Below are 23516 nucleotides of genomic sequence, written 5' to 3'. Positions count from 1 at the left end.
ACTAGGAGCTGCAGTAGTCTGCATAGAGGCAGGATTATGCTTGGCCTCTGAAAAAAAATTTGAAACTGTGAAATACCTAGCTGAGTGGACCCCTACCTTTGTTCAGCCTTAGTTTTGGAAAGTGCCTAGTGGGATTAGTGAATCACTGTTAGCTATCTCTTCCCAGGTTTGTTGGGAAGCACTATTTGGGTAAGGAATATAGAAGGACTTGTCAGTTTAACAGCGTCCCGATAACCCCTGGAGATCCCTTCCCTTACGCAGATCACTGGTCTAGTTTAATTGTCTAGATTCCCATGCCTTCTCCCCCACTTTATCCTTCATTTGCCCATAAAATATGGCTAAGATTTCTCATAATTATTGTTTTCCTCTTAGGCTTGTATGAAGGATCTTATTTCACCCTATTCCCACAATTCTAAGCCAAAGTGTGTGTGTAGGGGGTGGGGGGGAGGGAGATGACAGGTCTACACTGATTAAATTAGCAAAAGTTTTTTATTTTGTGATTTTTATCAGTAGTTTTTGTTTGGTAAGTTTATTGCGGTGCCCTTAACCAGAATAGGAAAGTTATCGGACTGCCTTGCTTTTAGTTTTGAGAAACAGCTTATGTGTCAGGTCAAAGAAGACTTTTTACCCCCCTTCATCTTCTCTCAAGGAATAAATATTTATTCTGTACTTACTACGTACCAAGCACTGTGGTAAATGCTTTACAAATATAATCTAATTTGATTGTGTGTGTATACAGAATGCACATACATATATGCTTATATCCAACACGCATGCATGTCTCTTCATATGTATGTATATTATGTGCTGTTTTCCTCAAGCTAATGTTCATTTCTCCAAGGAGGAAACCGGTTTTCATTTTATCCTTGCATTTCCTGTGCTTAACATAGAGCAAAAACTGTGTGTGTGCATATATACACGTGTATGCACACATGCATCTACGTATACATATATACCAATGTGTGTGGATATACATATCCATGTCCATATGTGAGCATGCACACATGATTATATATGATGTTATTCCCCAGTAGAATGTAAGCTGCTTCAAGGCAGGAACTTCTCATTTGGTCTTTGAATTCCCATTTCCTATTAACTTCCTAAGTGCTAAATGAATTGATGATAGATTTACCACAGAAAAATGTGCATGTTTATTGTACACCTAGCTTGAAAAACTCCCCTGCATAAAAATCCACACTTATAAATCCTATAGTTAAATGAAATAACTCCACACAATAGTTATTTTATTTTCAAAGAAAAGCTCAAAGTCCTCAAAGTACCATTTGAAAATTTATTCCTCTGGGTGCCATTTGAATGCATCATGTTATTTGGTTGTTATTTGTCACTCTTTATTATGCTTTTACAGAGAGTATTCATCAAGGCAAACAATGAAAACATTTCTCAAGGAGTGTTATACAAACCGTAGGAACAGAAAACACAAGGCATTAGAGCCTGTTACCGCACCCATCCTTAGATGGAACTTCTAGACACAGAGTAGGGGCAGGTGCCTAGGATTTGGATAGTGACAAGATGATAAACATGGCAGACAGCTTTAACAGGTTTCTATTTCACTTTCTATCCAGTCCCCATTAATGCTCCTGGAAGCGTACAGACAAAATTCATGTAAATGAGTCAAAGAATTCCAAAAGGGAAAAAAAAAGACTTAAGCAGCTTACTGAACAGTCTCTGCAGACGGCAAAACCTTGAAAGTCAACATACTTTTGAAGAAGTTGTGCAAGCTATGCTTCAGTGGGAAACATACCGGGTCCAGAATCAAGAGGCCTTGGCTTGGCAGCTTTGCTCTTTCCACTTAATTCCATTTTTTTTTGTTTTTGTTTTTTTTTTTTTTAAGAGGGGGAGGGATTTAACCTCTTTGGACCTCTCCAGTCTCTTCTTTAAAATTATGTTACTGAATTAATAACATTTGATGTTCTTGCTAGTTGTAAAGCCGAGATCTTATAAACATCAAGTTAGCAGAGGTACATGGAAAACCTGCTAAACAGACTAGTATCAAATTCTCAGGTAACTTTTAGTGTTGAATATATTTCAAGGGCGCAAGGCATTTAAAATGTTCACATCAGTAGACTAAACATATATTAATACAGTCTCCTTTAAGTTAACATTTATTCAAAGTTGTGGAAGAATTTTTTAGGAGAGAGTCTTTAAGTCTTAAAACCACTTGCTTACTTCTAGCTGGACCTTGGTAGAGATGATGACAATATAAACTTGGCTGACTTCATTTGGGCTTCCTTTTAAGTTCACATCTATTCAGCAGCAACCTCCTCCTGAACGCGGTACTCCCTGATTCCCGGCATGTGTAGGAGCAGCCCCAACATGCTGAGGACCTATCTTAATGCCACTGGTCTCATTACTCATATCAAAGATGCCTTCTTGGATCTTCTCATAAATCCCCCTGGCTGTACTGATGAAAGCATCTTCTACATTGACTGCTGTCTTCGCTGAGGTTTCCATGAAGATGAGTCCATGTTCTTGGGCAAAAGCTTCCCCTTCTTCCTTTGATACTTCTCGTCTGATGTCCAGATCACTTTTGTTCCCAATCAGCATGATGACCATGTTGGCATTGGCATGCTGACGAGCATCTTCCAGCCATGTTGTCAGGTGATTGAAGGTATCTCTCCGGGTGATGTCATACACCAGCAGGGCTCCAGCAGCTCCCCGGTAATAGGATCTTGTGATGGAGCGAAAGGATTCTTGCCCAGCTGTATCCCAGATCTGGAGCTTGATCTGCTTGCCATCGATGGATACTAAACGGGCCCCAAATTCCACACCAATGGTGAGGTCATGTACTGGCTGGAACCTCTTGTCAGTAAATTGCAGTAATAGGCATGATTTGCCCACCCCAGTATCGCCGATGATGATGTACTTGAATAGATAAGCATATGCCATGGTAGTATCTGTCCTTGGTTACAGGTACTGTAAGGTAATTGGCATGTAGTTAGCAATCCTTTCAGCTTAAACTCGGTCTGTACCTTCCCTGGTTACTCCCCTGGCCCTGTTTCACTGCCATGGAGGCGTCCCTAAATGCACTGTTCCATTGTGACCAACTCTAGATCCCTTGGACTTTGGTCTTTGGGGTTTTCTTGGCAAAGATGCTGGAGTGGCTTGCCATTTCCTTCTTAAGTGTGTCCCCATTTGACAGATGAGGAAATGAAGCAAATACAGGGATTAAGTGACTTGGCCAGGGTTATATGGTGCCTGATGCCACATTTGAACTCTGAACTTCCTGACCCCTGGCAACTTAGCTGTCCCCATTCCTAAGCATAGCATGCCAGTAAGCCTAAGCCACAATTTCACTTGGCTAGGGCTTCTGACTTCAGCTCTACCTCTCCCCATCTTACCCACTCCCTCCCCCCCGCCCTTTCCACCTTCAGGCACTCCTGGTAGTAAGAGACCCTCCACAATCCAGAATAAAGCCAGAACCACACTTGGTTAGGGAATCCAATTTAGTTACATCTCTTCCTCCCTCCCCTTAACTAGGGTTTCTCAAGTAATTGATTCCAAGACCAGAAATTTCCTCTCCCACAAGGTTAAGAAACCTCTTCTGGTTTTAGACCCACCTCTTCCTCCCCCAGCCAGATACGCCAAGGAACAGCGCCCCCCACAAGACAAGTTGGGAATGTAACCTAATGGCCCAACCTAACTGCAACCTGCCCCAGCTTCCCCTCAGTTTTTAATAGTCCTTCCTAGCCCACCAGCCCTCAATAGAGTTCTTAGAGACTGCCCATTCCTCCCATAAACCTTAGAAGCACAATGGACTCACTGAGAAAGCACATGGACAGGATTAAGATTGAAGCATAATGAGCTGAGTCCTGCTGTGAGCGCAACTGATATAGAGGATGATAAACTTCAGTTGCCAGCGCAACCCCACCCACTGCTTACATCACAATGTCCAGGAAGGCGGGATGGGAGGAGGGGCCGGAGCGTCATTCTGAGGCCAAGAATTCTTGTTGCCAAGGTTACCTACTGGCTTCGCTCCCCGCCCCCCCTGTCCCCGCACCTTATGGATTCCATTTTGGAGGGAAGCCTTTTATTTTATTTTATTTTAAGCTTAGTTTTGGTTGATGATTTAATTTTTCACACCAAACATTACCTTCGTTTCCAATATATTTCTTTTCACTCTCCTTGGAGAACCATGCCTTTAAAACAAAGATTTTTTTCTTAATTAAAAAAAAATAGTTAAGCAGAACTAACCAAACATATCAACTACATCTGACTAGTATATGCAATGTACCATATCTACAGTGCCCCACCTCTGCCAAAAAGGGAGGAAATTTCTTTGTCTAAAAGGAAGTGTTTTCATGTAGGAAGGGAGATTTATGGTATTACAATCCTGTTAATCAAAAATTGGACAAAGTGCTTTTTTTTCACTCTTTAGGCTGTTGAAATCATACCCACTGCTCAAGGCCTCTTCCAGCTCCCTACCCCATGAGCCTCCTCAGAAATACCCTTTTTCACATATGCCCTGCTTCCCCAAGAGTAGAAGAATCTTTCCTTCCTTAACCCTATTTTTTGCTGTTATTACATCTCACTTGGGCTTTAAATTAACGAGTAGGGCAGGGAATTGCCAGAATCACTACTGAGAGGGGAAGCCATTCCAATTTCGACCTAAACAAGAAGCTTCTCTGTAGTCTCTGAGAGCAGTTGATGTGTATAGTCAAGAAATTTTGGATAGAACTTCTATCTTAAATATTTATAACAGCATGACCACAAGTGAGTGGGGCTCAGGTAGGGATAGAGTAGTGATAAACAATTATATAGGCCACCTGTATGCTAGGAACTGTGCTAAAGTGAATTGAACAAATAATTGTTTCCTCTTAAACTGCTTAATCTCTCAGTCCCAATTTTCTAGGCTATAAAATTGAAACAATTCCTATACTAACAATTTCACAGATTGTTTGAAGCTTAAATGATATATGTCAAATACTTTACAGAACACAAAGTACTAAATGAATGTCACTTAATATTACGAATTTTCAATACTAAAACCAACAATTATTAACCACATTTATTAGTAAAATTAGGGCAGCTAGGTAGCGTAGTGCATAGAGTGCTGGGCCTGGAATCAGCAGGACCTGAGTTCAAATCCAACTTGAGACACTGTCTGTATGACACTGGGCAAATCACTTAACCTACTGTTTGCCTCAGTTTCCTCATTTGTAAAATGAGCTGAGAAGGAAATGGCGAACCATTTCAATATCCAGAACCTCCAGAATGGATCACAGACTTGGACAGATGAAAAATGCCTGAAGGACAGCAAAGTTATTAATAGTGAAAATGATATTAATAGCATTACAAATAGTAGCCCTCCGCATCTTACTAGAAAACCATTAATAAGGAATGGATACATGCACATGTATGTGTTTGTCTCTTTCTGTGTATCTGACCTCCCCCATAGCAGCCTGTAAGATTTTGGGGTAGTTCAAATTGTTAGAAAGTCCTTCCTTATATCAAGCTTAATTTGATTTCTCTGGAAATACTACCAGTATTCTTCTACTAAAAAATTAAGTACCTACTATATGGCTTCAGCCATTGTGCTGTGCATTGGGTACACAAAAAAAGGCAGAATATATTCTTTTTTATTATAGCTTTTTATTTACAAGATATATGTATGGGTAATTTTTCAGCATTGACAATTGCAAAACCTTTTGTTCCAATTTTTCCCCTTCTTCCCCTCTCCCCCTCCCCCAGATGGCAGGTAGACCAATACATGTTAAATATGTTAAAGTATATGTTAAATACAATATATGTATACATATCCATACAGTTATTTTGCTGCACAAGAAGAATCGGACTTTGAAATAGTGTACAATTAACCTGTGAAGGAAATCAAAAATGCAGGTGGACAAACTAATAGAGGGATTGGGAATTCTATGTAGTGGTTCACACTCATTTCCCAGAGTTCTTTCGCTGGGCGTAGATGGTTCAGTTCATTACTGCTCCATTGGAAATGATTTGGTTCATCTCATTGTTGAAGAGGGCCATGTCCATCAGAATTGATCATCTTTTAGTCTTGTTGTTGAAGTATATAATGATCTCCTGGTCCTGCTCATTTCACTCAGCATCAGATCATGTAAGTCTTTCCAGACCTTTCTGAAATCCTCCTGCTAGTCATTTTTTTACAGAACAGTAATATTCCATGACATTCATATGCCACAATTTATTCACCCACTCTCCAGTTGATGGGCATCCACTCAGTTTCCAGTTTCTGGCAACTACAAACAGGGCTGCCACAAACATTCTTGCCCATACAGGTTCCTTTCCCTTCTTCAAGATCTCTTTGGGATATAAGTCCAGTAGTAACACTGCTGGATCAAAGGGTATGCACAATATGATAACTTTTTTAGCATAGTTCCAAATCGCTTTCCAGAATGGCTGGATGTATTCACAACTAGACCAAGAATGTTATCAGTGTCCCAGTTTTCCCACATCCCCTCCAACATTCCGCATTATCTTTTCCTGTCATTCTAGCCAATCTGACAGGTGTGTAGTGGTATCTCAGAGTTGTCTTAATTTTCATTTCTTTGATTAATAATGACTTGGAGCATCTTTTCATATGGCTAGAAATAGTTTCAATTTCTTCATCTGAGAATTGTCTGTTCATATATTTTGACCATTAATCAAATGAAGAATGGCTTGATTTCTCATAAATTAGAGTCATTATCTATATATTTTGGAAATGAGGCCTTTATCAGAACCTTTGACTGTAAAAATGTTTTCCCAGTTTATTGCTTACCTTCTAATCTTGCCTGCATTAGTTTTGTTTGTACAAAAACTTTTCGATTTGATATAATCAGAATTTTCCATTTTGGGATCAATAATGATCTCTAGTTCTTCTTTGGTCTTAAATTCCTTCCTCCTCCATAGGTCTGAGAGGTAAACTATTCTATGTTCTTCTAATTTATTTATAATCTCATTCTTTATGCCTAGGTCATGAACCCATTTTGACCTTATCTTGTTGTACAGTGTTAAGTGTGGGTCAATGCCTAGTTTCTGCCATATTAATTTCAAATTTTCCCAGTTTTTGTCAAGCAGTGAATTCTTATCCCAAAAGCTGGGGTCTTTGGATTTATCAAACATTAGATTATTAAAGGTATTGACTATTTTGTCCTTTGAACCCAACCTATTTCACTGATCAACTAGTCTGTTTTTTAGCCAATACCAAATGGTTTTGGTAACTGCTGCTTTATAATATAATTTTAGATCTGGTACAGCTAGGCCACCTTCATTTGAGTTTTTTTTCATAAGTTCCCTTGAAATTCTTGACCTCTTGTTTTTCCATATGAACTTTGTTGCTATTTTTCTAGGTCATTAAAGTAGTTTATTGGGAGTTTGATTGGTATAGAGCTAAATAAATAGATTAGTTTAGGTAGTTTTGTCATCTTTATTATATTTACTCACCCTATCCAAGAGCATTTACTATTTTTCCAATGGGTTAGATCTGACTTTATTTGTGTGGAAACTGTTCTGTAGTTTTCTTCATATAGTTTCTGATTTTCCCTTGGCAGATAGATTCCCAAATATTTTATGCTATTGGTAATTACTTTAAATGGAATTTCTCTTTGTAACTCTAACTGTTGGATTTGGTTAGTGATATATAAGAATGTTGATGACTTATGTGGGTTTATTTTGTATGCTGCAACTTTGCTAAAGTTGTGGATTATTTCTAATAACTTTTTAGTAGAATCTTTGGGGTTCTTTAAGTATACTATCATATCATCAGCAAAGAGTGATAATTTGGTTTCCTAATTACCTACTCTAATTCCTTTAATATTTTTCTCATCTCTTATTGACAAAGCTAGCATTTCTAATACAATATTTAATATGTCTTCACACTTTGTAAAAGATTCCAACAGGCAACCTTGTTTCACTCCTGATCTTATTGGGAATGGTTCCAGTTTATCCCCATTACATATGATGTTTGCTGATGGTTTTCAATAGATGCTACTGATTATTTTAAGGAAAAGTCCATTCATTCCTATCCTCTCAAGTGTTGTTAATAGGAATGGATGTTGGATTTTATCAAATGCTTTTTCTGCATCTATTGAGATGATCATATGGTTTTTGTTAATTTGGTTATTGATAACGTCAATTATATTAATAGTTTTCCTAATATTGAACCAGCCCTCCATTCCTGGTATAAATGCTACTTGGTCATGGTGTATTATCCTGGGGATGATTATCTGTAGTAATATTCTATTTAAGATTTTAGCATCAATATTCATTAGGAAGATTCATATAGAAAGAATATAATGTTCTTTATCTGTTTTCAACCTACCTGATTTAGGTATCAGTATCATGTCTGTGTCATAAAAGGAATGTGGTAGGACTCCTTCATTCCCTATTTTTAAACATAGTTTATATAGCATTGGGGTCAATTGTTCTTTAAATGTTTGGCAGCATTCACATGTAAATCCATCTGGTCCTGGGGGTTTTATTCTTAGGCAGTTGATTAATAGCTTGTTCTATTTCTCTTTTTGAAATGGGACTGTTTAAGCAATTTACTTCCTCCTCTGTTAATCTGGTAAGCCTATATTTTTGGAGGTAGTCATCCATTTCACTTAAGTTATCAAATTTGTTGGCATAAAGTTTGGCAAAGTAACTCCTTATTATTGCACTAATTTCCTCTTCATTGGTGGAAAGTTCTCCCTTTTCATTTTTAAGACTAACAATTTTATTTTCCTCTTTCCTTTTTCTGATCAAATTTACCAAAAGTCTATCTATTTTGTTGAGTTTTTTTTCATAAAACCAACTCTTAGTTTTGTTTATTAATTCAATAATTTTTACTTTCAATTTTATTAATTTCTTTTAATTTTAGAATTTCAAGTTTCGTGTTTGGGGATTTTTAATTTGGTCTTTTTTTAGCTTTTTAAGTTGCAAGCCCAATTTATTGATCTTTTCTTTCTCTTTTTGATTCAAGTAAGCCTCTAAAGATAGAAAAGTTCCCCTTATTACCGCTTTGGCTGCATCCCACAAATTTTGGTATGATGTCTCATTGTTGTCATTTCTTGGGCGAAATTATTAATTGTATGTATAATTTGCTGTTTCACTCATTCATTCTTCAAGATGAGATTATTTAATTTCCAATTACTTTTTGGTCTATTTATCTACCCCTAGCTTTTTGTTGAATGTATTTTTTATTGCATTGTGATCTGAAAAGAAAGCATTTACTATTTCTGCCTTCCTACATTTAATTTTGAGATCTTTCTGTCCTAATATATGGTCAATTTTTGTATAGGTTCCATGAACTGCTAAGAAGAAAGTATATTCCTTTCTGTCTACATTCAGTTTTCTCCAAGCATCTATCATACCAAATTTTCCTAATATTCTATTTACCTCTTTAACTTCTTTCTTATTTGTTTTGTGGTTTATCTAATTCTGAGAGTGCAAGGTTGAGATATCCCACTATTATAGATTTGCTGTCTATTTCTTCTTGCAACTCTCTTAACTTTTCCTTTAGGAAGTTAGATGCTATACCACTTGGTGCATATATGTTTAGTATTGATATTGCTTCATTGTCTATGCTACCCTTTAGCACAATATAGTTTCTTTTCTTATCTCTTTTAATTAGATCAATTTTTGATTTTGCTTGATCTGAGATAAGGATGGCTACCCCTGCTTTTTTAATTTCACCTGAAGCATAATAGATTCTGCTCCAGCCTTTTACCTTTACTCTCTATGTATCTCCTGGCTTTAAATGTGTTTCTTGTAAACAACATATTGTAGGGTTCTGACTTTTGATCCAGTCTGCTATCTGCCTCTGCTTTATGGGAGAGTTCATCCCATTCACATTTACAATTAAAATGACTAATTCTGTATTTTCTGTCATCTTATTATCCCCAGATTATGCTTTGCTTTTTCTTATCCCCCTTTACCCCCTTCCTCAGTATTAAACTTATGGGCACCACTTGCCTCATGCAACTCTCCCTCTTTAGACTCTCTCCCATCCCCTTTGAATCCCTTCCCCTTTTTTGTAACTTTCCTTTATTACTCTTTTCCTTTTTCCTCTCCCACTTTTTAATGAGGTTATTGAAGTTTCTTTGTAAACCAAATATGTCAATTATTTTCTCTTTGAGCTAACTCTGATGAGAGTAAGATTCACACAGTGTTCCTCCCCCTCTCTAAATTCTCTCAGATATGATAGGTTTCCTTTGCCTCTTCGTGGGATGTAGTTTCCTTCTTTTTGTCTCCCCTTTTCCTTTTTTCTGATACTATCCCCTTTTCATTTCTACTGGGCTTAGCCCTCCTGCCGTGCAGATTTGTGACTGCCCCAGGCAAAAGCCTTGTGCTACAGAACGTGCTACAGCTGTGTAGCTGTGCTGTGATCTGTGCTGAGTCACTCACTTCCAGTTTTGGGTGGGTGTAGCCAGATCCTGTTATATTCTGGCATTTTTTGGAGTACACTCTACCTTTAGCTTAATTTCTTTGCTGGTCTACTGCTTTGCAACCAAAGCAGAGCAGCCATCGTGTGTTAGAGTCCTCCCTGTAAATTTTCCAGCCATGGAGACCACCCCCACCCCAGTCCACTCAGTATGCTATCCTCTGGTTCTATCTTCCTGCTTGTGCTGGCCTACTCCCACAGCTCAGGACAAACCTTTTCTGGCGATCTTCCAGATTATCTTTGGCTGGTAAGTTGTTGTGCTTCCACTCTTTGTGAATTTTACCAGTTAAGCACTATTTTTGAGGCCGAATTTGATAATTAGTAGTGAGGGTATGAGTGGGGCTTAGAATGTCGTGTGTGTCTTCTCCCCCATCTTGGCTCCACCCTCCCAGAATATATTCTTTGCCCTCAAAGAATTTTATTTTAATGGGGGGAGAGACAAACACTTGAAGAAGCTATTCATTAATATGATTACACACATGTATACATAATATATATGTTTGGATACATGTGATCATGAGCACTTAAGACAATGTATCCTTGCATATATGTATATGTGGACACAGGACATATATATATATATATATATATATATATATATATATGTGTGTGTGTGTGTGTGTATATTTATACATATATAGGAATAGAGAACATTCTAAGCATTGGGAATATCTTGGTGTTCTGCAAGCTAGATTTTGCCTTTCCCAGCATGGATACTATTTTAAAGAGATGCTCAGCAACCACAAAATCAAGATATGGGTAAAGTTACCCAGTTTCTGTATCAAAATTGGGAGGTTTTGACACCAACAAATCAGGCTGTTGCCAGCTGGGTTTCTAGACCTGAGGGTCTCCTTTGTCTCAACATTGCCTTATTCTTTTTTAATATAGGGGCAGTAAAGGCCACTGCCGCTGCCTTCTTGGAGCTCAGTTCCCAACTGCCAGGCTGCCTGCCCTCCTGTGGACCCAATCTAGAAGCCAACCTTTGTCCCTCGTTTATTATATAGTATGTAGCTCACAACACATTTCCCGTTTGTTATCAGATTTTTAACAATGAACAGAAAGGTCAATTGGAGCAGGGGGAAAAAAGCATCAATGTAAGAGTCAGGAGGCCAGACTTCCATCTATCAATTAGCTGGTATTTATTAAGTATCACTCTGTGCTACATATTGACAATGCAAATTCAGAAGTGAGATAGCCCTTGCTCTCTAGAAGCTTTATGTTCCACTGGGAGTGATGTGGTTTTACAAAGTCTCATTTAAGCTTTCCTTTGTAAAGTCCTGACTTTAGACTTAAGTAATATTTGTGAGCTGTTTGACATCTAAAATCTTGTGGTTTATATGAACCACCTTCTTCTCCCTAAAAAAGTTGACCCTTACCAAAAGCCTCTAATGAGCATAATAATAATAATGTGGTGAGGATGGTGCTGATGATGGTGGAAGAGGATGAGAAGTGGTGGCCACAGTAACGGTGGTAGCAGTAGTAGTAGAGTAGTAATAGTTGTGGTAGTGGTGGTGACAGTAGTAGCAGCAGTAATAGTAGTAATGAGTAAAACACTTTACTTTTGATCTATGTAATAGGTAGATACTATTATGTCAAGTGCGTCACCCATAGTTTCATAGCTTTCTTTCTAAAGGTGAACTAATTTTAATTTGTCCAAAACAAATTAAGTGTGAAAATATTCAAGTGTAAGAGAAAGGTGGGAAGGGGAAAGGGTTAAATGTTGACTTTGACTTTGACCTTCTACTAGTCACTCCCTCTTCTCTCTGCCTCAGTTTTCTCATCTGTAAAATAAGAAAATTGAACCAGTTTACCCTTGGGACTGCTAGCTCTAAATTTATTATCCAATGAGTCTTCTTTTACATCATGATCTTTTGAATACTTGAAATCAAGACTATGTTCCCATAATTTTCCCTCTTTATCAGGGTTCACTTCTCCAAAGTGTCAAATTCCTCTCTTAGATTGTGAGCTCCATGAGAGTGCAGGCCACTTTCTACTATCTTCCTTTTTCTCTTTGCATTTCCTCTATTCTCCTTCATCTATTGCCTTGTGCATTTGTTTGTTTATTATTCTGTGATTTCATCAGTGGGGAAATCCGAGTATGAAAATTCCCACTAGATAAAGATAAGCATCTCACCTGAAACTTGCAGCATTCACATTGGCTGGGGGCACTTACAGGTAAAGTGGCTTCTCTAAAGGACGTCCTGCCAGTTTGTGTCAGAGGCAAGAACCCAAATCTTTCTGACTTCCAGACTGGCTGTATATTCATTAAGACCTATTCATTGCGTCTGTCTAAAGTAGACATTTACTAAATGTTTGCCTTATTACATTATGTAACCTCATCCTCCTAGCCTGACTGAAATGACTATAGCTGGGTCCAGCTGGGTCCCACTCTAGTGGGAGTAATGAATTCCATGAAGTGATTGCAATATTCAGATTCACACTGTACATTTCCATTGGGCTGGGACCAATGACAATATTTTACACAATGATAACCTTGAATAGTGCATTTTGGAATATGTGAGACCACTTCAGGTGATTCATTATTTGCACTAATGGGATTCAGCCTAGATCTGGGACATCTCCTGATTCTCTCCTAGTAAGTATTCACTTATGTGTGGTTAGTTCCTTTGGGTCCTCTAGGAATGTAGAATATTTTGCAGTTAACGTCACAGGCACAATCTCCCTCCCATTCCCCAGCCCCACCTGCCTTTTGTTTTTGACAGGGAGGCCTGTAGCTATAACCTCGTTTAGATTCCTGCTCAGTCCTTTAAGTGGAACAGAAAGAGAAAGAGAGGAAGAAGAGGGAGAGGGAGAGACAGAGATGGAAAGGGAGAGAGGAGGAGAGAGGAAAAGGGAGGGAGAGCAAAGGAGGGAAAGAGATGGAGGGAGGGAGGGACAGAGAGAGAGAGGGAGAGTGGAAGGAGAGCAGTAGCTACTTCTCTCCATACACAGGTTAAACTGGAAAGTAAGCTTATCATTGCCTGAAGTGGATTGCAGAGGCCGAGTAGCATTAGCTCCCTAGGATATGAACTGCTGGAAAATCCTGTGGTCTTTCCACAGGGATTTTGTTATTGTCTGATTTTTCTAAAATATAATATCAAGGATAGCATAAGAATTGAATTCATTTACTATTATGTTGACTGGGATTAGGAAGAATATTGTTGATTGTAGCTAGGATTATCAGGACAAAGCCCCACAAGTCTCTGATCTCAAGGACAAATGAGGGGACTTAGGATGGGTGCTCTCTATATTCTCAGTCACGTAGGGAGATCATCAGCTGAGAGCTGCCACTGGTGGGCTGTAAGGTGGCTCAGAGAGAGAGAAGGCTTGGAACAACACCCCCAGCAGCATGATAGGGGGCAGAAGAAGAATAAAAATGACAGCTATGTCAGGGTAGCCCCATATATAGTAGATCTAGTTGGCACTGGTGTGTGACTAGCAGTTCCAGGGCAGATAAGGGAAGATACATGGTGGGAGTAATGCAGGAAGTGAGGACTAGCAGAAAGGAAGAGGAGGAAAGGAAGGAATTCAAGATCAAAGGGCAGTTGACCTCTGAAATGGTGTGTCAAAACAGCAAATTAAGGACTAAGGCCAGAAACTGGAGTAAATGGACTTCAAGAAGTTAAGAAAGCTGGAGGATTGGAAAAGGGCGAAGATTAACTTGAGGAATAGTAAAACCAGAGATCTGAGAGGGATATTTCAGAATCCAAGATCAAAGGGCTGGAAAAGTTTTTGGTAAAAGTAAAATCTAAGATGTGACTTATTTGTTCATTCAGTGAGCATTTATTAAGCACCACTGAATATGCCAGATCCTGAACATACAAAGACGACCCCTCTCCCCCTGAAAACCAGTCCCTGCCCTCTAGAAAAGGGTTTAGTAGCGTGGAGTTGATGAGACATGGACCTGGCCTTGGGAGTAGGCAAGGTTGGAAGGAGCCTTATGGTACATCTTATTCAAGGGTTCTTAGTTTAGTGTCTGTGACCTTAGCGATTTAAAAAAATATGTCCATCACCGTCATTCAGTGTAATTGTTTCCCTTTGTAATTCTATGAATTTTATTTTATATAATTAGAAATAGTATTCTGAGATGTCTATAGGCAGCCAAAGGGGTTCACAACACAGAAACTGTTAAGAACTCCTGATGTAGTAAAATATTTTCATATTGCTCATTTTGGCAGACATTTAGCAGTAATAAAGTTTGATAGAAGAAACCCATGTTATCTGACAAATTTTCAGTGTTGTTCTGCTTAATTAGATATTGTCCTCTTCAGTCCTTTAGTAAATCTTACTGACGTGAGTTTTCCTCCATCAGCATGAATATTCCCTCTTCTAAGCCTTTTTCCATTTTATGGGTGCCAGTGCAGTACTCACATTTTTAACTTTATTTCCAAAATAAAATGCTCATTAAGTTAAAAAAAAGAACTACTGATGTAGTTCAAACCCTTTTCCTCTATCTTTTTACAGATGGGGAAACTGAGACTCAGTAAGAAGGGGAAAGGCTTGCCCAATCAGGATGAGAAGCCATGTCTTCTGGAGTATTTCACTGAAATGAACTTTGATGTTCCCCTGCTGGGTTGTCATTGGCGCTACACATATATTGTATGTGCAGGTCCTTCCTCAGATTTAATGAAAAGTGATTTTGTTTGAAGTTGATGAAAAGACAAACCTTTACTTGAATGACATTTTTTTAATCCATCTTGTTGTTGTATGTGCTCACGGTCCATCTTTCTGCTGCTGCAGAAAGTTTCCTATTCCATGTGATGAAAGGCCATCTCTTAGTTAGCCAGAGGCCACTATCCACAGCATGCATATCTTAAATATGTAAGATATTAAAATTACAAAGCATTCTGTCGGAGCTGACCTGCTTACTAATTGCTTTTAGGCCCTTATGAAGCCAACACCTATTAATATGGCAGCGTTCCACATTGAGCTGCCACTCTCTCCTTTCCACCACCTATTTTTTAACAAAGAAACTTCCTCACACTCAGGTCAGACCTTGACACACCTTTGTTAAAAATCCCCCACTGGCTGCCCATTGAATGCCCACTCCTCAGCCTGACATTTAAGGCCCCCATGTGTCCTGGTTCCATCATAGATTTCCAGCCTTATTTTCTATTCTTGTTCATGCTTTCTGTTTTCAGGCAAACCAGACCACCAGTTTTCCCCCCAACCTCATCCGGGTAGGTTCTTTCTGCATCCTTGGAAAATCCTTCCTGATTTATATCTGCTCTCTGAAGTTTTTCTCTTCCTTTTAGATTGAGCTTAGGGGCCTCTTCCATCATGTAGCATTTCCTGATCTGCTGAAAGGGATTTCTCAACTTTTCCTAGTGCAATTTGAGCCCCTACTTGGTTCTTAACAGATTTCCATCTTACATTTGACTTTTCCACTTATGTGCAATAACTGCTTCCACAGTAGATCACAAACTCCTTTGAGCACAGACAATATGTAAGTCAAAGAATCATTTGGAAAAATGTGCACCTACTTTGTTTTTGATACTGGGGATCTAATGAAAAGTTATGTCATTGTGATTTCTCTAGAGGAGCAGTCTTGGGTTTATGCTCTTAATTTTTACCCCACTTCCTTGAAGAGCGTAAGCATTTAATAAGGTGACTCGGTGAATGAATGGTTGGATAGAATCGTCCACACAGCTATTTTGAGAACCTTGACTGGAGCCTATAAGTCATGACCACTGGGACTGCCTTTCGGTATTCAGCTCATTTAGCAGCTTCATGAAAGAAGTGAGCTGGGTCTTGACCTCACACATCACCTGATGATTGCAGCTGACTGTCATCACTTCCAGTCTTGAGAGGGCAGCTTAAAGAAGAGCCTCTCCCTTCTTCTTAATCCAGTTATAGTAAGCTGCTGATGTCAGCCTTTGGGTGGTCTGCATTTTAAGCAGAAATAGAATGCAGAAATGTTTTGATGGAGATCAGTTACCACAGGAAAGTCTGATTGCAAATGCATGAACATTCCAAGAGAGCACTAAGGGGGTACTAAGCCCTGGCTTAATGCTCCTTTTTTTTCTACAAGGCAACTAAATGGGCTTATGTAGCAGTAAAGAAATGTACCAGTGGTACAAAATATTGAGCTGCAGACAACAGTTTCTATAACCAAAAACATGGATATCTTGAATTCACTTAGCTGTGACATTGCAAAGAGGATACATTAAATATTGACCATTCTACTTTAAAGTCAGCTTAGATTATTGGTCAGGAGAAGGAGAAACCTGCTCTAGTCTATGTGTGTATGTATAAGAATATATGGGCATATTTGTGTGTGAGGATGGAAGGGTATGTCAGTATGTGAATGAGGATGTGTGTATATGTGTGAGATATATGAGACTGGGTATATGTATATAACAGTGTGTATATTTATGAGGGTATGTGAGTATATGTGTAGGTGAGGATAAATATATATATATATATATATATATATATATATGAAAATGTATGTGTATAAGGGTCTGTGTATATGAGGATACATGTGTATGTGTGCATATGTGTTTGGTGGGGACGTAGGATATATGTATGAGGGGATGTGTGTGTGTATGAGGGTGCATGGGCATGTATATATGCATATGTATATTTATGAGGTTGGGTATGTGGTTAAGTATATGCATGTATGAGAATGAATGTGTGTATACAAAAGTTTTAGCTTCATTAATCTAAGAGACAGATAAAGGGTTTTAAGAAAACTGAGATCAGCGGTTTGGGATGGTGCTGGTTGGGTGGATGAGAAGAGAGGTTCTGTAAATGTACTTATGTAGTTAAAATTCTCTATTCCTTTTGTTGGTAGGGGGAGCTCCTTTGCCCTGGGCATCTGCCTCACGGATGTGGATTTGTCATTTCTTTTCTGTGCTCAACAGACTAATCACAAGAGTTTTTTAGTTTAAACCAGTACCTTTCTATTTTGAAATGTTAGAATAGGGGAAAAAAGAAATGTTAGAATAGGATCCTGAAGTTGGAGAGGCTCGTGGCAATGTTCTAATCCAATTTCCTCATCATACAAATGATAAAATTGAGGTCAGAAAGGGAAGTAGACTTACCTAAGGGCTTGAAGTTAACTACCAGAGCATTTAAAAAATAAAGTTTCATCACTAATGCATTGTTGGTGAAGTGAACTGATCCATTCTTTTTTTTAAATTTTTTTTTATTTGTTATAATAACTTTTTATTGAGAGAACCCATGCCAGGGTAATTTTTTACAACATTATCCCTTGCACTCACTTTTGTTCCAATTTTTCCCCTCTCTCCTTCCACCCTCTCCCCTAGATGGCAAGCAGTCTTATATATGTTAAATATGTTGCAGTATATCCTAGATACGATATACGTGTGCCAAAACAAACATTTCTCTTGTTGCACAGGGTGAATTGGATTCAGAAGGTAAAAATAACCCGGGAAGAAAAACAAAAATGCAAACAGTTTACATTCATTTCCCAGTGTTCCTTCTCTGGGTTTGGCTGCTTCTGTCCATCATTGATCAATTGAAACTGAGTTAGATCTTCTCTTTGTCCAAGAAATGTACTTCCATCAGAATACATCCTCATACAGTATCGTTGTTGAGGTATATAATGATCTCCTGGTTCTGCTCATTTCACTTAGCATCAGTTCATGTCAGTCTCTCCAAGCCTCTCTGTGTTCATCCTGCTGGTCATTTCTTACAGAACAATAATATTCCATAACATTCATGTACCACAATTTATCCAACCATTCTCCAATTGACGGGCATCCATTCATTTTCCAGCTTCTAGCCACTACAAACAAGCTGCCACAAACATTTTGGCACATATGGGTCCCTTTCCCTTCTTTAGTATCTCCTTGGTGATATAAGCCCAGTAGTAACACTGCTAAATCAAAGGGTATGCACAGTCTGATCACTTTTTGAGCATTGTTCCAAATAGCTCTCCAGAATGGCTGGATGTATTCACAATTCCACCAACAATGTATCAGTGTCCCTGTTTTCCCACATCCCCTCCAACATTCTGCATTATCTTTCCCTGTCATTCTGGCCAATCTGACAGGTGTATAGTGGTATCTCAGAGTTGTCTTAATTTGCATTTCTCTGATCAATAGTGATTTGGAACACTCTTTCACATGAGTGGTAATAGATTCAATTTCATCATCTGAAAATTGTCTGTTCATATCCTTTGACCATTTATCAATTGGAGAATGGCTTGATTTCTTATAAATTAGAGTCAATTCTCTATATATTTTGGAAATGAGGCCTTTATCAGAACCTTTAACTGTGAAGATGTTTTCCCAGTTTGTTGCTTCCCTTCTGATCTTATTTGCATTGGTTTTGTTTGTACATAGGCTTTTTAATTTGATGTAATCAAAATTTTCTATTTTGTGATCAATAATTGATCCAGTCATTCTAGAGAGGAGTTTGAAACTATGTCCAAAGGACTACAAAACTGCACATACCCTTTGATCCAGGAGTGTTTCTACTGGGTCTGTATCCCAAGGAAATCATAAAGTAGGGAAAAAGACCTATATGTGTAAAAATGTTTATAGCAGCCCTTTTTGTGGTGGGAAAGAATTGGAAAATGAGGAGATGCCCATCATTTGGAGAATGGCTGAATAAGTTGTGGTATATGAAGATAATGGAATATTATTGTTCTATAAAAATGATGAACAAGCTGATTTTAGAAAGGCCTGGAAAGAGTTACATAAACTGATGCTGAGCAAAACAAACAGAATCAGGAACACATTGCACACAGTAACAGCAAGATTGTGCATTGATCAACTGTGAAAAACTTGGTTTTTCTCAGTGGTTCAGTGAGTCAAGGCAATCCCAAAAAACTTTGAATAGAAAACGTCATCTACATCCAGAGAGAAATGGAGACTGAATGAAATCAATACGTGTTAATGTTCATTGTTTTTTCCTGTTTTTTCTTTTAGTTTTTCCCTTTTGTTCTGATTTTTCTCTCCCAACATGATTCATAAGGAAATGTTTGTTTTTTAAGAAATAAATGTACATGTATAACCAGAAAAAACAATAACAGTAGGGTCTCATTTGCTCCTCCGAATAGGTCTCTGATGTGGGGGATAAGGAAGGGAACAAACATTTACTAAGTGCCTACTATGTTAAGCACTGTGCTTAGGGCTTTGCAAATATTATTTCATTTCATTTTCTCAATAGTTTTATGAGGCAGAAGTTATTGTTACTTGAGTTTTATAGTTGAAGAAACTGAGGCAGACAAAGAGTTGCTCAGAGTCATGTAGCTATAATTATCTGAGATTGAATTTGAATTCTGGTCTTTCTGACTCCGTGCTCTCTCTACTATGGCACTAGCTGCCTGTGACATAGGTACAATGAGGAATTATCCATATTTTACTGATAGGAAAACTGAGAATCAGTGAAATGGCAGTATTGGAGCCCAAGGTTCTCCATCTCTAAGTCCATTGCTTGTTTGCTCATGTCAGGTGAAGGAAAGTGAGGAGTTGAGAATATCACTGATATTGAGAACCTGGATAATTGGAACGATAGTGGTATCTTAACCAATAATAGAATAGGTTTGAGGGGAAAGATAATAAGCTCTGTTTTGGCCCTGTTGAGTTGGAAATATTTTCCGGGCATTTAGACTTAAATATTTTAGTATCCATCTCATTGTACTGTTGTGAGAGTCAAACGAGGTCATATGTTTAAAGTGATATGTAAATGTCAGCTGTGATTTCACCAGACCTTTCGTGTTCATTGCCATAGGGAGCTCTGGATGAAGAGAGTCATTTACCAATGCAGATGGATACCTTCTCTGCAACTTAGAGTCCCAGAGAGTTGCTTGGGATGCTGAAAAGGTAAGACACTTGCTCAAGATCACATAGCCAACAGGTATCAGAGGTGGGATTTAAATGCAAGTATTTCTGACTGTGAGACACTGTACCACAATACCTGACTTTGTCATTGTTACTCTTGTATGTTTCACATGTATACTATAAGTCATGCCTGATTGTTTTTCCTTGGAAATAAGAATGAATTCTAGGAAAAGAGTCAATAACCTATTTAATATAGTTGATAATCCAGAAATTTATTTGTGTACTTCTGGTTTGGTTGGAGATTAGCCATGGACAGTAAAAGTCTATCAGTGATGATTTCCTCTTTGATTTTTGAATAAGGGTATCTAAAGGTTTATTGATTTTTCTGGACTTCTGCTTTAGTTTATTGTTGATCTTTTCAATCATATTTTGTTTTAAATTTTATCAATTTCTTTCCTCATTTTCATGATTTCTTCTTTTTGAATTTTTTTAAGCTTCTTGATGGGCTAATTTTTAAACTGTTCATTTTTTAATTTGTTTTATGCTTGTTGACTTGGGCTTCTTTTTAAACTGTTCAGTTCATTAAACTTTTTTTTTCTATTTTCTTCATCTCTGTATTCACATAGAGGGTTTTTCCTTTAGGGTCTACTTTTGCTTCATCTCTGAAATTCTGGTTATGTTGTCTCATTGTTGTCCTTGATTTTCACCTATTAATTATTTTTAAGATTTGTTCTCTGGCTGCCCTGCTTGTTCAGAACATTATTACTCAAGTCTCTGATTAAGTCTGTGTTTTTTATTTGTGTATAGAGAGGGCATGAGACAGAAAATGAGACTTTTCTAGATATTGGATTAAAGCCATAAGGGTCCTCACATGTTTAAACTTATTTTAAAGATGAAGAAACTGAGACCCAGGGATATTAGGTCTGGCTGCCAAGGTCAAACAGCTAAGTGACAGAGCCAGGCCAGGAAGCTAGTGTCTTTTGCCTGTAAGTTTCACCCTTTGCCCTGTGCCAGACTGCCTATCTGTCAAGTCATTTCAAAGCTCTAAGGCTGCTTTTCATCAGTTGTAAAAATGGAGATGACAATACTTTCACTACCTACTTCACAGGGCTGGCATGAAGAAAATCAAAGGAGATCCTGTGGAGAAGTGCTTTGTAAACTCTGGAGCACTAAAGACATAGATGTCAGTATTTTAAAACTTAGAATATACCAATCTCTCCATTACGACTTAGACAAAATGTGTTTCTGTACTTTTTCTTCCATAGAAGTCATAGGTGAAAGAAGAGGAAAAACAATGGAAAGATGAATTCTTTTACTTTCCTCACTCTGAGTGTGCACAAGTAGAAAAAGGCTTCCTGAGAATAAAATGCATTTGAAAAATTAAAATTGAAATTAAAAATTTTTTAAAGCATCCAGTGATCCAAGGATCCACACTTTTCCAAAGTCTCCGGAATATCAGTGGGGTTTCGATCTTTCTGAAATGAACATTCCCCACCCCGTACTTCCACCCTCAATGTAGATGGCACTTATCCATGCCTGCTTATCTTGGGTAACTCTTAGCCATGCTCTAGTGTAAAGTAGTTCTCTTGTGCTATAGATCTTTCTCCTTTTGTCCTAATATTTCATAGATTCTTCTAGAAGTTACATAATTGTAGGGATATAAATGACCCCAGAGAACTGTCAAATTGCTTCTAAGAGGAGATAATCCCAGAAAGGGGAAAATGACTTTCTCAAGGTCGCACAACTAGCCATAGCAGAACTGGAACTGGAACATAAATTTGTAATGTTATTAAGCAGCCAGGTGGCACCTTAGATGCTGAGCTGAAATATTTACCTGTGGGCGAATGCTGCTCATTCAAATTTCTGTTTGAAGCATCATTGTTCCAGTCTATACATTTTACCCCAATTCTCCTATCAATACCATTTGTATGCTCAAAATTCATGTATTTCATGAATCACATCTGAACCACCCCAACTGCTTTAAACGCCCTATGTAAAAACACACATTTTCTTTTCTAACACAAAATTAATGCTTCTCAAAGTCACTAATCCTCCTTGGGAGTCATGCATGTTCTCAGTAACAGAGCAAAGGGTCAAAGATTTAAAATTGTTCTCCTGAAAATCTTGTTTTATGGAGTGAGGGCAGTTGCAATTACATGTACTCTCCTTAGAGTCACAATCGACAAACACAGGTGCTAAGGTTGCAGTGTAGAGATGTTCAGAAGAGAAAGAAATTATGTGTCCCTAGTGAGAGGCTCCAGTAACTCCAAGAATAGAATGTTGATACAGGAGAATAAAACACAATTCTTAATTTTCCCCAGGTTCCCCAAATTCCAATATACAGTCTAGAAGGGAATAATACATAGCTCTTAATGTTGCTCTGGAAGGTTGCCTGAGATCATGAGGTTAGATGCCTAGATGTTAAGTGACAGCCTAAAGACGTAAAACTGGTTTGTGAAGCACAGCTGTGGTTACCAAATTATCTTCTTACACAAAGAGAAATGGTGGTTCTTGGCTGAGAGCATTATTTAGAACAATATCTCTATTTTGGAATCTTCAGATCATCATCATGTCTTAAAGAGTAGTGAGGGTTAGGGGAGATAATATGGAAGTAGGGAGGGTAGTAGGGACATTTTGTGATTTCTTGAATATCTGACTTAGAGAGAAAATGTATACCTTCTGACTACAATCATAACCTGTCTTTTATGGTTATGAAATACTTTCATATCCACTATCACCTAACATGGTGCTAAACACATAGGCACTTAATAATTGTGTATCAGATTGGGTTAGAATGATTGAATATTAGAGTTGGAAGGACCTTATAGATCATCATTCATTTTACATATGAGGAAACTGAGGTCTAGAGAAATTAAGTCATTGTTCATCTTATCCTTGAAACCCTTTGAAGTAGTTGAGGCAATTCGTAAGATCATAGTCATGGGAATTTAGAGTTGAAAGGCACTTAAAAATTATATAGGGCAACCCCCTTCATGTGAGAGATCAGGTAACTGAGGCCCAGAGACTGACTTGTCCAAGATCATGGAAGTTCTAAGTGACAACCTATGATCAGCATTGAAGACGTGCCCTTTTAAAAAACCAGTTTTAACATTTTAGGTAAGAATGTATCTCTTCAGGACTATATCGCTCTCGGGACTTTTATGATATCCGAGATTTGTGAGATGTCTCTCATTTTGGCTGAAAGTTTTTAATGATGGAAGGGGTATTCATTAATCAGCTTTTAAGGGTCACGCTCTCTTTTAGGTATTGGAGAAATAAAGAAAAAAAAATTAAACAATCTCAGCTCCCAAGGAACTTATATTCCATCAGTGGAGATAATAGGGATTGTAGCTAGGCGGTGT

The 23516-nt window shown here is 38.1% G+C and overlaps 1 protein-coding gene across 1 annotated transcript; it reads right to left on the bottom strand.

Annotated features, from left to right (window-relative positions):
• Positions 1 to 1327: 1327 nt before the first annotated feature.
• Positions 1328 to 3913, bottom strand: LOC100924697 (ras-related protein Rab-2A). Its single transcript, XM_003774866.2, has 2 exons — positions 3782 to 3913; positions 1328 to 2934 (listed from the first exon to the last, which is right to left on the bottom strand). Exon 2 carries the CDS (start codon positions 2905 to 2907, stop codon positions 2269 to 2271), a length of 639 nt encoding a protein of 212 aa, XP_003774914.1. The 5' UTR covers positions 2908 to 2934; positions 3782 to 3913; the 3' UTR covers positions 1328 to 2268.
• Between the last annotated feature and the right edge of the window lie 19603 nt (positions 3914 to 23516).

The sequence above is a fragment of the Sarcophilus harrisii genome, chromosome X, assembly GCF_902635505.1.
Source record: "Sarcophilus harrisii chromosome X, mSarHar1.11, whole genome shotgun sequence".
NCBI classification, from domain to species: domain Eukaryota; kingdom Metazoa; phylum Chordata; class Mammalia; order Dasyuromorphia; family Dasyuridae; genus Sarcophilus; species Sarcophilus harrisii.
The sequence above is the reverse complement of the archived record's forward strand: the minus strand, read 5'-3'. Positions and strand labels throughout refer to the sequence as shown.